At 60.4% G+C, this 13,166-nt stretch overlaps 1 protein-coding gene across 1 annotated transcript in view; it reads left to right on the top strand.

Moving 5' to 3' along the window:
- Positions 1–5,665: 5,665 nt before the first annotated feature.
- The window catches only part of PIK3R3 (phosphoinositide-3-kinase regulatory subunit 3), a 77,357-nt gene continuing 69,856 nt past the window's right edge, over positions 5,666–13,166 (top strand). Inside the window, exons 1-3 of the mRNA XM_058029784.1 lie at positions 5,666–6,285; positions 10,251–10,346; positions 10,753–10,830. Coding sequence (XP_057885767.1) covers positions 5,970–6,285; positions 10,251–10,346; positions 10,753–10,830 — 490 coding nt within the window. The 5' untranslated portion in view covers positions 5,666–5,969. The remainder of the gene's footprint in view (positions 6,286–10,250; positions 10,347–10,752; positions 10,831–13,166) is intronic.

Here is a 13,166-nt window from a genome sequence, read left to right as displayed (position 1 = left end):
CCTGGCCCTGGCAGTGCTCCCTGACCGTCCAAGGGCTCCTCTGGGGCAGGAGCTGGTGCTGGTCCCCTCACCAGAACCCACAGCGTGTCCCTTCACCTTGTCATCAAACCACAGAGCGATGCAGGAGGCAGGGGAGACCTCATCCTGCAGGAAACCAGGCTCTGTGTGCTCAGCACGCTCCACCCCACACCCAGCTCCCCCAAAACCCCAGAGCACATTCCCTGCCTGGCTGTAATGATACATTTCAGCAGGATGAAGTCAGCCCCATTGGCTCCAGCCAAACCACAGTGGTATTTGGGGGAAGCCTCTAACCCTGCCAGGCACCCTGGGCATGAGCACAGCCCCTGCTGCAGCTGGGGGCTGTGGCCTTCGCCCCCTCACTGCCTGTAGCCTCAGCCCTTTCTGCCAGGAAGCTGCTCAGAGTTGGGACCAAACCTTCATTCCTCTCCCAAAAGGGGGACAGCTGCTCCTAAACCCCCTCTCATATCTCCCAAAAGTTGCCCCATCCCAGCCTGGCCCTCTTTGCTGCACACAATCCCCCATCCCAAAAATAAGTTTTGGCAAATACATGAATATTTGCTGTTCTTCCCAGTAATTGCCAGCCACAGGGGAAAAAAGAGGACAAGCCATGGACTGCTCCCCTCACCTTCTCCAGCGCCTGGTGCCACAGCCTGGGGTTCAGCTGCTCCCCAGCATCCCCCCCTGAGCCCCATTAGGGAGCCAGGGCTGGATTTTCTGGTTCTCTGGGAAGGCCCAACCTGACCACAGAAGGACGAGTCCAGTGACATTCCCATGTCCCTGCTGCCCAGCAAGGCCACGCTGTCTCCCTGCTGTCCCCATCCTCTCCCACAGGCCAGCTGGATCCTCAGCATCCCCTCCCTGGAGCCTGGGATGCCTCTCACCAGGGCAGGGGCAGCAAAGCTCCCCCAAGCAGCTTCCCTGGGACACAGAGCAGGGAAGTGGCCTCAGTTTCCCTCCTGGTAAAGCGCTGGGTGAGATGCCCCAGGCATCACCAGCCATGGAGACCAGCCAGGTCAGTGACTGACAGCATTTTGGGATATCCCCAGCCAGGTGAGTCCCTTGCAAAGGGCTTTCCCATGTCTGTTTTGGGCTGGCAGCATCTACCCAGCTGTCTGTCCAGCACCCAGACACCAGGACAGTCAGGATGGACAGACACACGGCAACGTGCCAGCGATGAACCCGACTTTGGGCTTGCAGATGGAAGTTACTGAATGTTGCAGATTTGTGCTGAATTCATCACTTCCCACCTCCTGATGCAGAGAAATAAACATCTGCATCAGCCAAAAGTTTCTGATGTCTTGAAATATTTCAGTTCGCAGCCTCGAAAGGAGTCAAAGCAGTTTGGCTGGAGAGCTGGGGAAATCCCAATTCCCCCGCCCTGGGAGGGACGGGGCAATGGGACCACACCGATTTCCCTGTGGCTGCAGCTCCCGCTTCCGGGGGAGCGCTCTCATTCCTGTGGCTATGCAAAACCACGGCTGGAGTCACAAAACCAGGAGCTGCCCCATCTGGTGCTGCGACCTCTCCAGTGGGGCTGGGGTGTAAACCCAGGGGTGAAAAGGGGCAGTGCCAGTGTGTGCCAGCAGTGCCTCCCTGCCCTGTGCGTGTCCCTCAGGGGAGGATCTGTCCCTGTGCCCCTGCGCGTGTCCCTCAGGGGAGCATCTGTCCCTGTGCCCCCGTGCGTGTCCCTCAGGGGAGGATCTGTCCCTGAGTCTCACAGGGATGATGATGTGATGCTAACCGCGGTGCTGTCCCAGCCGTGCGCTGATAACCAACGAGGGGCCCGATGGCAGCATCCCTCCTTTGCACCGGGCCGGGCTTCCACCCGCGCCTGTCCCCCCCAGCCCAGATCCCATCTCCTTGTTCCCCACGCGTGTCCAGGCCGGCAGATCCCCCTGCATTCCCTACCCAGGGCCACGCCGATCGGCGGCTGCAGCGCCGGGGACGCGGAGGGGTCACCCCGGGACAGCTCCGGGCGAGCGCCGCCGCTCGGGGGCTGCTGCGGCTGTGCCGGCCCGCCCGACACGGTGTCCGGGGCTGCAGGGTGCCGGAGCTTCCGGCTCCCACCCAGGTCGGGTGTGGGACCCGGCCCAGCCCCGCTCCCGCTGCCCAGAGAGGTGACATTGAGGTGGCACCGTGTCCCCAGGCTGGGGTGCGCTGCCAGCATCCCCTCCTAAAAGGGGGCCCTTGTCTGATCTGACCCTAAGAGCTATGGGTCAGCTCCTGGCAGCTGCCTTGCTGTGAAGCTTCAGCCCTGCAGAGAGGCAGGACAGAGCCCCAGCAGCCCCTCCAGCCTGTCCCTGTCCCCCCGGGGTTCTGTGCTGCCTCCCCAGGCTGGGGTAGCCCCAGCCCAGCAGGCAGTTTGGGGTGTTGGAGCAAGTGGTGAGAGGTTGTCCATGGATGCCACACTGGGAGGTTATTTGAAGAGGCTCTCCCTAAACCAGAATCCACATAGCTCAGTTCTGGGCGCTTGGGAAGAAAACCAAGATTCATGGAGTTTTCCTGCTCCTAAAGAGAAAGCAAAGCAAGGCCCATTCCGAATTGAGGAAACAGTGGTGATACCACCTCTGAAATGTCAAAGGAAATCAAAAACCTTTGCTCTACGTTTTTTCTGGCTGGGAAGGGCTCAGCCCACTCTGCAGCCTCACTTTCTGCAGCTGGGCATGTTAACAGCTCTACTTCTGCTCTATTTACTCACAGCCATGTGGCCAACTGCCCTGGACATGAGCATGGCAGCCCCCAAAAGCAAAGAGGGGAGCAGTGGGACCCCTGCCACTCTGCAAAGGCCAGGACAGGCAGCCAAGGTGAGCTGAGCATTCCCTGGAGATGCTCCCACCAAGGGTTGTCCCTCCAGGCAGGGGAGGAGAGAAGCTGCAGAAGGACATGGGGACCCCAGTGGGGACACATCGCTCTCCTCCCCACAGAGCCATCCCAGGCTGCCCAGACTGGGAGCAAAGGGGGCCTGAAGGGAGCTGTGGGCTGCAGGGAGCAAGGACAGCTCCTCCTGCTCTCCACAGAGCAGCCCAGGCCAGGCAAGCCACGGCAAAACTCTCATTGCCATGAGTGCTGCTCATTAATCCAGCGAGGGTGGATTGATCAGGGCCTGACCAGCAGCTCCTCTGGCTCAATCAATAGCAGGGAAGGTCTGGAGCACCTCTTGCAGCCTTCACAGGGTGCTCCTGAGGGCCCTCTGCCCACCCTGGGCTGGAGTGGTGAGGGGGTTTAAATTAAGCAGGTAGGGGGGACACAGGGTGAGGGCAGGGTGCAGAGTTCTGGGAATGACCCTGGTGCAGAGCAGCTGGAATGGGGTGTCAGGGCTGCTCTGGGGGTTCTGGGGACAGGAGCCAGCCACTGAGAGCTGGGGTGATGCTCAGCCCCACACAACCACTGCAGGGTTGGGGGCAGTGGAACTTGGCCCCAGCAGGAAAGGGTACCTCTGTGTTTGGGGACCTCAAGGATGCATCAGGAGGGAGAGATTGTCTTCGTTTGGAAAGACAGATGTCTGCTAACGAAGGCAGGAGCCTCTCTTGAAATGGAGATACCTGCCCTGGGCAGGAGGGATCCTATCAGCAGCCTGGGAAGGGGAGATGAGGGGTTCATGCCAGGCTGCTCCCCTGCCCTGAGCTGCAGGGCTGTGCTGATTCCTGGCTGTGTATGGGATGGATCCTGGGACAGGATGGATGTGACACCGGTGGGGATGTGCCCACCAGCCTCCCCAGCTCCCATCGTGGCCCAGGAGGGAAACACCTCCCTGCCTTTCCCCAGGCAGCCCCCAGAGCACCACTGGCCCTGTGCTCAGCCTGGCTGACTCCACAGCCCTGGGGACACACTGGGGAGGCCAGGCAGGGCTCCAGACACCCAGCAAAACCTCTTCACCCCTGGTGGGGCACAGGGATCATGACTGGGGAAGCAGGACTGTGGGGAGGGCAGCATCTGGCTGTTCACAGCCCCAATCCCACCAGCAGTGACAGCAGCATGGTGACAGCAGAAATGGAACGAGGGAGAGAAAAATCCCTTTTTATCCCCAAGGACCATCAGGTGGGCTGGATCCAGCTGGAGAATGGGGCACTGGGGCTGTGTGCTGCCCAAGGAAGGGCAGCTGAGGAGGAATCCCCCAGGATTCTGCTGCCTTGCACCATCAGCTGTGCACTACAGGGAAAGGAAGGGGAGTTGCTGAAATTATGGATGAGAAGAGTCACACATCTCCTGCACTGCTCTGCTGGCCTCTGAGTCTGCTTCCTCAGTTTTCCCAGAACCTGGTGTTCCTCCTTGGACTTCGTGCCACCCCTGCACTGCTGCCTGCAGTGGCTTGCATTCAGCCAGCGTGCATTTCCCAGAGCCCGTGTTTTAGGTACCATCTATTTTTAGGATGTCCAACCTGCAGCAAAGACAAGGAGCCACGACCATTTCAGAGAAGTCAGCATGAGAAACAAGGATTTAGGGAAAAAAAAAAAAGAACAACAACCAAAGCAAGCCTTTGGGAACATCACATCCATCTCCCTGTGCCTCACAGACAGACAAATACTGGGATAGCTTGTCCAAGCTCAGGAGGAGAGTGAGGAACCACAGCATCCCTGAGCTGGGATTCTCCATGACGTCTCCTGCCTGTCCTGTGCGTGTTTTTCAGCCTGGTTAAGGAATGGGGTTCTGTGTGGGTGCACAGGGAGATCTGCCTGGCATCAGGGGGGTGTCCATGGGGTGCTGGTCCCCTCCTGTCCTTTAGCACCCCTGAGGATGGATGGAGACCCACAGACGGGAGATCTCCATCCTACAGAGGATGCAATTTGGGAGCAGAGCTGCTGCATCTGGGAATGAAGTCATCCACCTACTCCTACAATTCTCCCTCCTCCTGCTCGGTAGCCGGGTGCCCCCCGCCCCCCGACGCGCTGCGGCGGGGGGGCCACCCGGCTACCGAGCGGGAGGAGGAGGAGGAGGAGGAGGAGGGACGCTGACATCACCGCCGGAGCGCGGCTCGGCGGGGCCGGGAGCCGGCTCCGCTCCGCTCCCGCTCTCCGCTCCCGCCGCTGGAGCCACCGCGCCCGGTAAGGCTGGAGGGGCGGCGGGAGGGCTCCGGGAGGCGGGTGGATGGCTGGACAGACAGACGGCTGCTGCTCATCATCCCTCCATCCCTCTTCCGCGGGGTCCTGCTGGAAGCTGGGGGACAGTGGGGCGGCAGCAGCACAGTCTTTCCCCCCAGGGATGATGTCACTCTTGGAGGAATACATAAAAATGCACCAAAAAAAAAAATTAAAAAAAAAAAAAGGAAAAAAACCCCAAACCAAACCCATATGAAAAATCTACATCTTCATTTGCCAGCTCCGTGCAGCAGTGCCAGGCTGGAGCTGCCGGAGGGGAGCTGCGTGCGGCAGGAGGTTTCTCAGCACATATGTCTATTTTAAAAACCCGTGGCGTGATCTCTTGCCCTACTTTCCAGACTCTTGCCGGTACTTTCCCTGCGTGCAGTGGCCGAGCCCTGCTGGCGGGAGCTCCCTGGGAAGCGGGAGCCGAGGGAGCCGCGGGGCTCTCCCTGCGCCGGGAGCCGGGCATGGGGGACGGGCCAGGACACGGCTTCGGTCACTAACGCGCTGCCTTTCTCTTGTTGGCAGGGAGGGCTGTCCCCAGCACGGTGCGGATGAAGCCAGGCTAACGAGGACCCCGATTTCCCCTCACCCCCAGGAGCCTCGTTCGCTCCCTCCCTCCCTCCCGGTGAAGAAACAGCTCCTTGCCCTCACCTGAGCCTTGAGTCCCAGGCGCTGGTGAGGCCCCACAGCAGTTCTGGGCCGGCAGGGTCAGCAGCCGCTCTCCATCCCGCAGATTTGCCACCAGCGAGGTTCTCCCCGCGTGTGTGCGGGGCAGGGAGCACTCCCAGCCCCACAGTGCCCCAGCCCGGCCGCAGCTGCCCCGAGCGGCCCCGATGCCCGGCGGGCCGGGCCTGCTGTGAGCCCGCCATGGCCTCCTCGGACGGGCTGCAGTACCGGGCCCTCTACGAGTACCAGAAGGACCGCGAGGAGGACCTGGCGCTGTGCCCCGGGGATGTGCTGACCGTCAGCAGGGCCGGGCTGCTCAGCAGCCCCAACTACAAGGACGGGGACGAGCGCAACCCCCAGGGGTGGCTGCACGGCGTCAACGAGCGCACCAAGGAGCGCGGAGACTTCCCCGGCACCTACGTGGAGTACCTGGGTCCCGCCCGCATCGCCGCCAGCGCCGCCAAGGCCCGGCCGCGGCCGCTGCCCCTGCCGCCCGCGGGGACCCCCGCGCCCTGGGGTGAGTGTGAGGGGAGCGGCACGATGGGAGCCCACGGGTGGGTGTCACCTCACCTCATGGTGAGGGTGGTGTGGAGTGGGGTGGATGCCTGCAGCTGAGGTGGCTTGGTGGGAAACCACGCTCGGGATGGGGATCCAGCCCCAGGAAAAGAAGTTGTGCTGGGAATTATCTGCCCTGGTGTATGGAGGCAGCCTCAGGAGGGGCAGGGGATGCCCAGAGTGTTGCTACCCCACAGCTAAACATGCTGCAGGGATGGCTCCTCACCAGCATCCCAGGCTGGCTGCCGTGCTGGCATGGAGTGTCCGAGGGGATGCACATCCATGAGAGCGCAGGAGAAGATGCAAGGCCTCTTTGACCCCTCAGAGAGGAGCAGAAAGCCCCATGGTGGTCTCCAGGGACCTTTTCTCCAAGTGCTCCTCTCCCCACCACTGCGGCACCTGATTCAGGCTGCTCTCAGTGCCCAGGCGAGTGCTGGCCCTGGGCCAGCTCCAGCCTCACTGTCACTTTGTGCAAGCTGGGGCAAGGGACAATCCTGGCAAGCACTGTGCTGAGTCCCTGGGGGGCTCCTGTGTCCCTGGGGGCTGCAGCAGAGCCCTGGGGGGACACTTGGCAGGACCTTTCCTGGCACAGGGGCCTGCAGCCATTTCTCTGCCCGGATCTGCCCAGCTCGTGCAGCCGGCTCTGCCCTCACCACTCTCCATGGCCAAGTGTGTTGGGCCAGGGGGGATTTCACAGCAGTTCCACAGTGTACATGAGCTAAAAAAAATAAAATCAAAGTAGAATGCCCCATTCCAGCCAGGCACATGCCAGTGACCCCAGTCAAAGCCATGGTGCTCCCCTGCTCGGGATGGATGGAGCAGAAATGGCTGTCGGTGCTGGCCTGGGGATGGGAGAGTGGCATCGCCTTCAGCCGTGGCAGGAGAACCTGCCCAGCTGCTGGTCTGGCACCCCAGACACCCTCCTGGCCAGTCTGGGACCAGTGTGGTGACCAAAGCAGCAGGCCCTGTGCTGCTGGGTCTGGGTTTAGAGGGGCACTCACTGATGAGGAGCCTGTCTCCCTCCAAAAGAGGGTTCAGGACCCTCTTGTCACTGTGATTTGATGGGAGACCACCTGGCTCCTGGGCTGAGCACCATCCAGGTCCATGTGTGGGGCTGCCATGCAGCTCCTGCCATGCAGCTCCCTACATGGGAAGGAAGCTGGGCCCCCCACACCTCCCCTCCCCAAAATGCAGGTGCTCCTCCCCGACCAGTGCGCCACGGCAGCCGCAGTCCCAGCAGCACTGGTGAGGCTCCGTGTGCAGCTACGTGCTGGATTTGCAGGAGGGTGGAGGCCACTTTCTGGGGGTGTTTATCCTGCCAGACGAGGGGTTTGAGCCCCCTGGCCAGCCCAGCTCAGAGGTGAGCCCTCTGAGTGCTCAGCAGGCAGAGCCCTGGAAAACTCAGTGCTGTGTGGAGATTTTGGGGCAGAGCGGAGCAGACCCCAGGGCTCTCCAGCCCTGCTCACAGGAAAGGTGAAGCCGCCTTCTTGTTCCTGCCTCTGCTGCCTCTCACACAGGGGGTGCCACGGGCTCCTCTCCAAGGGAAATGTGCCCAGGGACCCCTGCCCAGAGGTGCTGGTGATGTGGAGATTCCCTGCAAACCGAGGCATGTCCGCAGCAGGCAGCGCGTCCTGGCCGGAGAGCCCGGCCCACCAGGAAGGTCTCAGTGTAGGCACCCCAGCCCTGCGTGCACTCAGGTGAAAGGATAACAACATTTTAAAAATGTCAAATCAATTGTTTTTAGTAGGGAAAAAAGCCCTACAGCCAGGTTTTGGGGGAGGCTGGGGAGGCTGCAGGACGTGCTCTGGCCATGGCCAGGTGTCCAGCCCTGCTGTCAGGGACACTGGGTGCTGCCTTCCCAGTGCTGAGCCATGGGGTGCCCCTCCCTGGGGTGATGCCAGGGTGTGCAGGCTCCTCACCAGAGGATGTTTTGTCCCACAACCACGTCTTCCTGCAGCACAGGAGCAGTGTGTGCCATTTTGTGTCAGTTTAAACCCAAACCTCCCAGCTCACAGGCTTCCCCTTCGAGTAAAAATCTCCAACGTCCTCTTGGAAGAGAAGGTACTTCAGTTTTGGTTTGAGAAATTTTGGCTTGTGTTTTTTATTTTGTTTGGTGGGGTTTTTTGTTTGGTTTTTTTTTTTTAATTTTTCCCATACTGATTCCATTTCCAGATCGAGGTTTGAGGGACGTTTTTCTGGCAAAAAAAGCACCCAAATTTATATTTCTGTGGCAGCAGCATATCCCATTTCCCCCACCTCAGTGCCCTCAGTTCCCACCGAGCCCTGGTGCCACTCAGGGACCCTGGGCTGGCTCAGCCCACGGAGGAAGCCCTGAATGACAGACACTGCATGTCCCAGCCATGCCTTGGAGCCAGGGCTGGCTCTGCAGGGAGGAATGGTCCTTCTCTTAATTAAATAACATCCCGAAAATGGCTCTGCAGCAGATCCGAGTCCCAGGGGATCTCGCTGGCTGTTTTGCCCCTGACTTGTCCTGGGCAGCATCACTGCCCCAAGGCTCCACCTCCACCTCCCCTGGGGCATCAGGATGCTGGGGTCCGGCGTGGCACAGCTTGGGGCCATTCCTGCCATTCCCAGTCAGGAGAAAGTTATTTTTTTGCAGTCATCACCTCTTCCCCGAGCCACTGGTTTGGAGGAAAAGCCCAGTTTCCTTAATTACGAAACCACTCATGCAGTGGGGACATTTTTGCATGAGCTTCACATGATGCACTTTGCTTTTAACCCTGAAATCTTCCCTGTTCCCAACACACCCTCACTGGGTGGCAGAGGGGACCCCCTTGCTGTGCTTGGGGGTCGTGGCCATGCCTGAGGACTGGATCAGCCACCCAGGAGTGGCAGGTTTGCATCATTATCTGCTCTCCAGAGAGCACCAGGGCACCACCGTGGTGAGGATCAGAGCCTGGATCTACCTGTTGCAGCCAGGTTGTGTTTTTTTGCAGAAAATTGAAGGCAGCTTGGCCCTGCCTAAAGTCCCTCTCATATTTATTTTGGCCTTTCCACAGGCTGTCCATGCAGCAGCAGCCACACACGGCCCTGTGTGTGCAGTCCCTGCCCCTGCTGTTCTGGGTTCCCAAGGCCACCAAAGAGAGAGCAGGGAGAAATCCCAGCGCTGCCCTGCCAGGATCTCTGCTGGGTTTAACCCACACAGGAGGGGTTTATCAGCTGGGGTGATAAAGAGGGATGGATGGATGGATGGATGGATGGATGGATGGATGGATGGATGGATGGATGGATGGATACAACATGCCCTGGAGTAAGGAGAGCTGCTCTCCTGCCTGCCAAGGGCTTTGCTCCTCTCTGCCATGGTCTGCACTGAGGTGTCCTTGCTCTAAAACCCAGGAGTGAGCAGCACACGGGGGTCTGTGCTGACCCCTGTTTGGATGAAGGGTTTTTAGGGGCTGACGGGGGTCTGCACCAGCCAAGGGCAGGCTGGCTGCTCCCTAGGCCTGTGCTCAACCCTGCTGTGCACAGCAGAGAGCCCAAGCAGGTGAGAGCTGCAGAGAGCCGTGTCTGTGCTGGGCACGGCTCTGTGTCCCCAGCTCCTGCCCCGTGTCACTGTGGGTGATGGCAGGGGCAGTCTCATCCCACTGCCCTGGCAACAGAGGTGGGGAAGGTGTTTGGGCTTGGAGCATCTCCATGCCCAGGATGGGACACTCCCCACGGACAGGGCACATGCCTGAGCAGGTCTTTGCATCTCAGCAAAGAAGCTGAGCCCCCAACGGTGACTCTTATTGCAAAAAGAGGATAAAATAAAGGGAGAACTGCTCCAAAATTAGGCATGCATGAGCCAAAGTGTTGGTTGTGGCTGTGCCAAAGCAGCAGCTTGATCCTGTCCTGGGGCAGCTGAGGAAAGCGGAATTCCTGCGGGCAGGAATTTCCAAACCCATTCTCCCGTTCTTTTCACCGCAGGACATCCCGGGCAGGCAGAGCTGAGCGAGCACCCGGCCCTGCCCGAGCAGGCGCTGCACACCGTGGCCAGGCTCATCGAGGCGCTGGAGAAACAAGGTACGGACACCCAGGGCACAGCCGAGGGCACACCCGGGTGCCCACAGAGCCCTGCCCGCTTCAGAGCGCCCCAAGAGCATCATCGGAGCCAAAGCTCTCCCCAGCCCCCGGGCAGGGCAGGGTGGGAGCGCCGTGTTCCCGGCCCCTCCGCCTGCCCCGTGTCGGGAAGGGCGAGGTGGGCTCGGCACTGACCCTTCTCTCCCGGCTGTGTCGGTGGGCTCGGCACTGACCCCTCTCTCCCGGCTGTGTCGGTGGGCTCGGCACTGACCCCTCTCTCCCGGCTGTGTCGGTGGGCTCGGCACTGACCCCTCTCTCCCGGCTGTGTCGGTGGGCTCGGCACTGACCCCTCTCTCCCGGCTGTGTCGGTGGGCTCGGCACTGACCCCTCTCTCCCGGCTGTGTCGCAGGGCCCGACAGCGAGGTGCTCTACAGGCCGGGCCCCGCCGCGCTGGGGGATGCGGAGCTGAAGCAGGCGCTCCTGGCTGGTGAGTCCCGGAGGGAAGGGGGCTGTGGGGGCGATGCTGCCCTGGCAGGGAGGGGTTACAGCACCAACATCCCCTAATCCCAGCTCTGTGCGGCCCTGCCTGCATGCCGACCCCCTCTTCTGCCCGTGTGATGCAGATAAAAGTGATGCAGGTGCAGGGCAGGGGCGCTTTAGGAGAATGGTTTTTGGGGGGTTGAGGGGGACAAAAATACTTGATTTTTTAAATCTCTAGGGTTTGTATCTAAGAAGCAGGGCAGGGAGAAAGCGTCTTGGGGATAGGGAAAAGAAAGAGGAAAGGGAAAGCTCATTATTTACAAGAATGGGAAGCTGTTTGCAGGACTTAGGGGCATGAGCAGGGTGGGGGGAAGGAGAAAAACAATTCCCCGTACCTGCTTCTAAACCCGCGGCTGGGATAGGATGGCACACGGCGGGGCGGGGGGGACGCGGTGGATCCAGCGTGCCGCTCCGATCTGGGTTTTGGGGGGGCTGGGGGGTGCAGGGAGCATCCCCATCCTGCGGCCGCCGTGCCCAGAGGGCGGCACTGTGACTCCAGGCACGGGCGGCCCCACCGAGCCCCGGGCCGGGCCCGCATCCCGCCGCATGCCGGGCGCTGCCGGCCGGGGGGCGGCGGGAGCCGGGCGGTGTTGCTGGGGAGAAGGGCTGTGATGAAATCGCTATATTAAGCACCATGACCTCATCGCTTCCCGCGCACCGGGAGCCGAGTCCCGCCGGGCGGGGAAGGAGGGATGCAGGAGAGGAGAGGAGAGCTCGCAGGGATGCTCCTTCCTCACTGCCCGAGCAGGGCTGCGGTGGTGATGGGGGCTGGGGGCACTAACCCCACCACCCCACTCTTCTCCTGTGGATGCTTTTCTTCACAGCCTTGTAGCCCGGGCCATATTTACTGTCTGAGCTCTGGAGGAGGTGCAGGCATCCGAGAGCAATCCCCTGGGCTGCCCTGGGCACTGGTGGTGCCTAGGCTGGGCATGGGCAGCAGTGCCAGCACGAGAAGGATGGTGTGGTTTCCAAGCAGGAGTTATGGGTCCTCTGTTCCTCCCATGCAGCGGGTGCAGCATCCCAGGCAGGTCCAGGGCTCCCCACAGAGCAGCACCACTGCAGTTGCTGCCAAAATCCTGCTCAGCCTTAGGAGATCCTCCCAGCCCCACTGGCTTGGCCAGAGCTTTGGGCACTTGGTATGTCTGTCCAGGTCCGTCCATCTCCCATGGCAGGGCCCAGCACTGGTCAGAGAAATGCCATTGTGGTTTTCAAAACATTTGAAAGTCCTTTAAAAACACCAGCAGCCCTGAGAGATTTGATACTCTCAAGCCCACATCTCCTCAGGGTCTGAAATCTTTAATTAGGCACTGTAGGGGGCTGCCCCTTGTGCTCAGCAACACGGAGCTGGGCAAAGCCAGAGCTCCCCAGAGGGGGAAGGACAAGTCCTACACTTGTTATCTCTCAGCTGAAGGGGCTGATGCTCAGCCATGCCAGAGGGATGCTCTGCAGCAGGATGGGAATGACGTTCCTGCCCGAGTCAAGCATCCCAGCAGACGCCAAGCTTGGCAGCCTGCTCCTATTGCAACCTCCTGCAGAGCACAGAGCCAGGGGTGCTTCCCCAGGACCCTGCTGGAGCCCACTCTGGGCTGGGGAGGGCAGGAGAGCATCTCTGCTTTGTCTCCCATACAAGGGCTATCATTGCATTCAGTGGAGTAGAACAGCCGTGCTGGAACATTGGAGTTTGCTTGCCCTGTGGGTGAGAAGACAGAGTCACATCTCCCTTCCTCCCGTGCTCCTGCTGGTTTTCCCTTCCCCTCCCAGTGTGTCCTCTCTCTGCCAGCAGCCTGCCTGCAAAGGACAAGCTTCATCCTGGGGAATGGGGACAAAGCAGAGCCAGGGTTGGTGGCTGCTGGAACCAAACCATGTCTGGGCTGGGGGGAAAAGCAGGTGCTCACTGGGGGTTTCAGCTTCCCTGTGAATGCCCAAATCCCACTGGTGTTTGGCAGGGGTGGAAGGAAAACTGCTAGAGAGTGCAAGGGAAGAGGAGCAAGGGCTGGAAAAGTTCAGATGTTGGTTTTCTAACCCCCATGTCTCAATGTGTTGGAGAACTCAGCTTGTTTTCTGCACGAAAAGAGAGTCTGAATTTCCAGGGGGAAGAAAGAGGAGGACCTTGGGACACAAGGAGCTGTGCAAGTCAGATCCTGGCTGTCCCTAGGAGCCCATGGGCACTCTGTTCCCAGGGCTGGCAGTGCAGGCACAGGTCTGAGTTGTGCTGATTGAACCCTTTCCCCATCCCTGGCCCTCTTAGAGCCCTTACTGTGGGGGATCTTACCTGTGGGCAGT

This window comes from Melospiza georgiana, chromosome 9 (assembly GCF_028018845.1).
Source record: "Melospiza georgiana isolate bMelGeo1 chromosome 9, bMelGeo1.pri, whole genome shotgun sequence".
In the NCBI taxonomy this organism is placed as follows: domain Eukaryota; kingdom Metazoa; phylum Chordata; class Aves; order Passeriformes; family Passerellidae; genus Melospiza; species Melospiza georgiana.
Note: the sequence above shows the minus strand (reverse complement) of the source record. Positions and strands in the feature narration are given on the sequence as shown.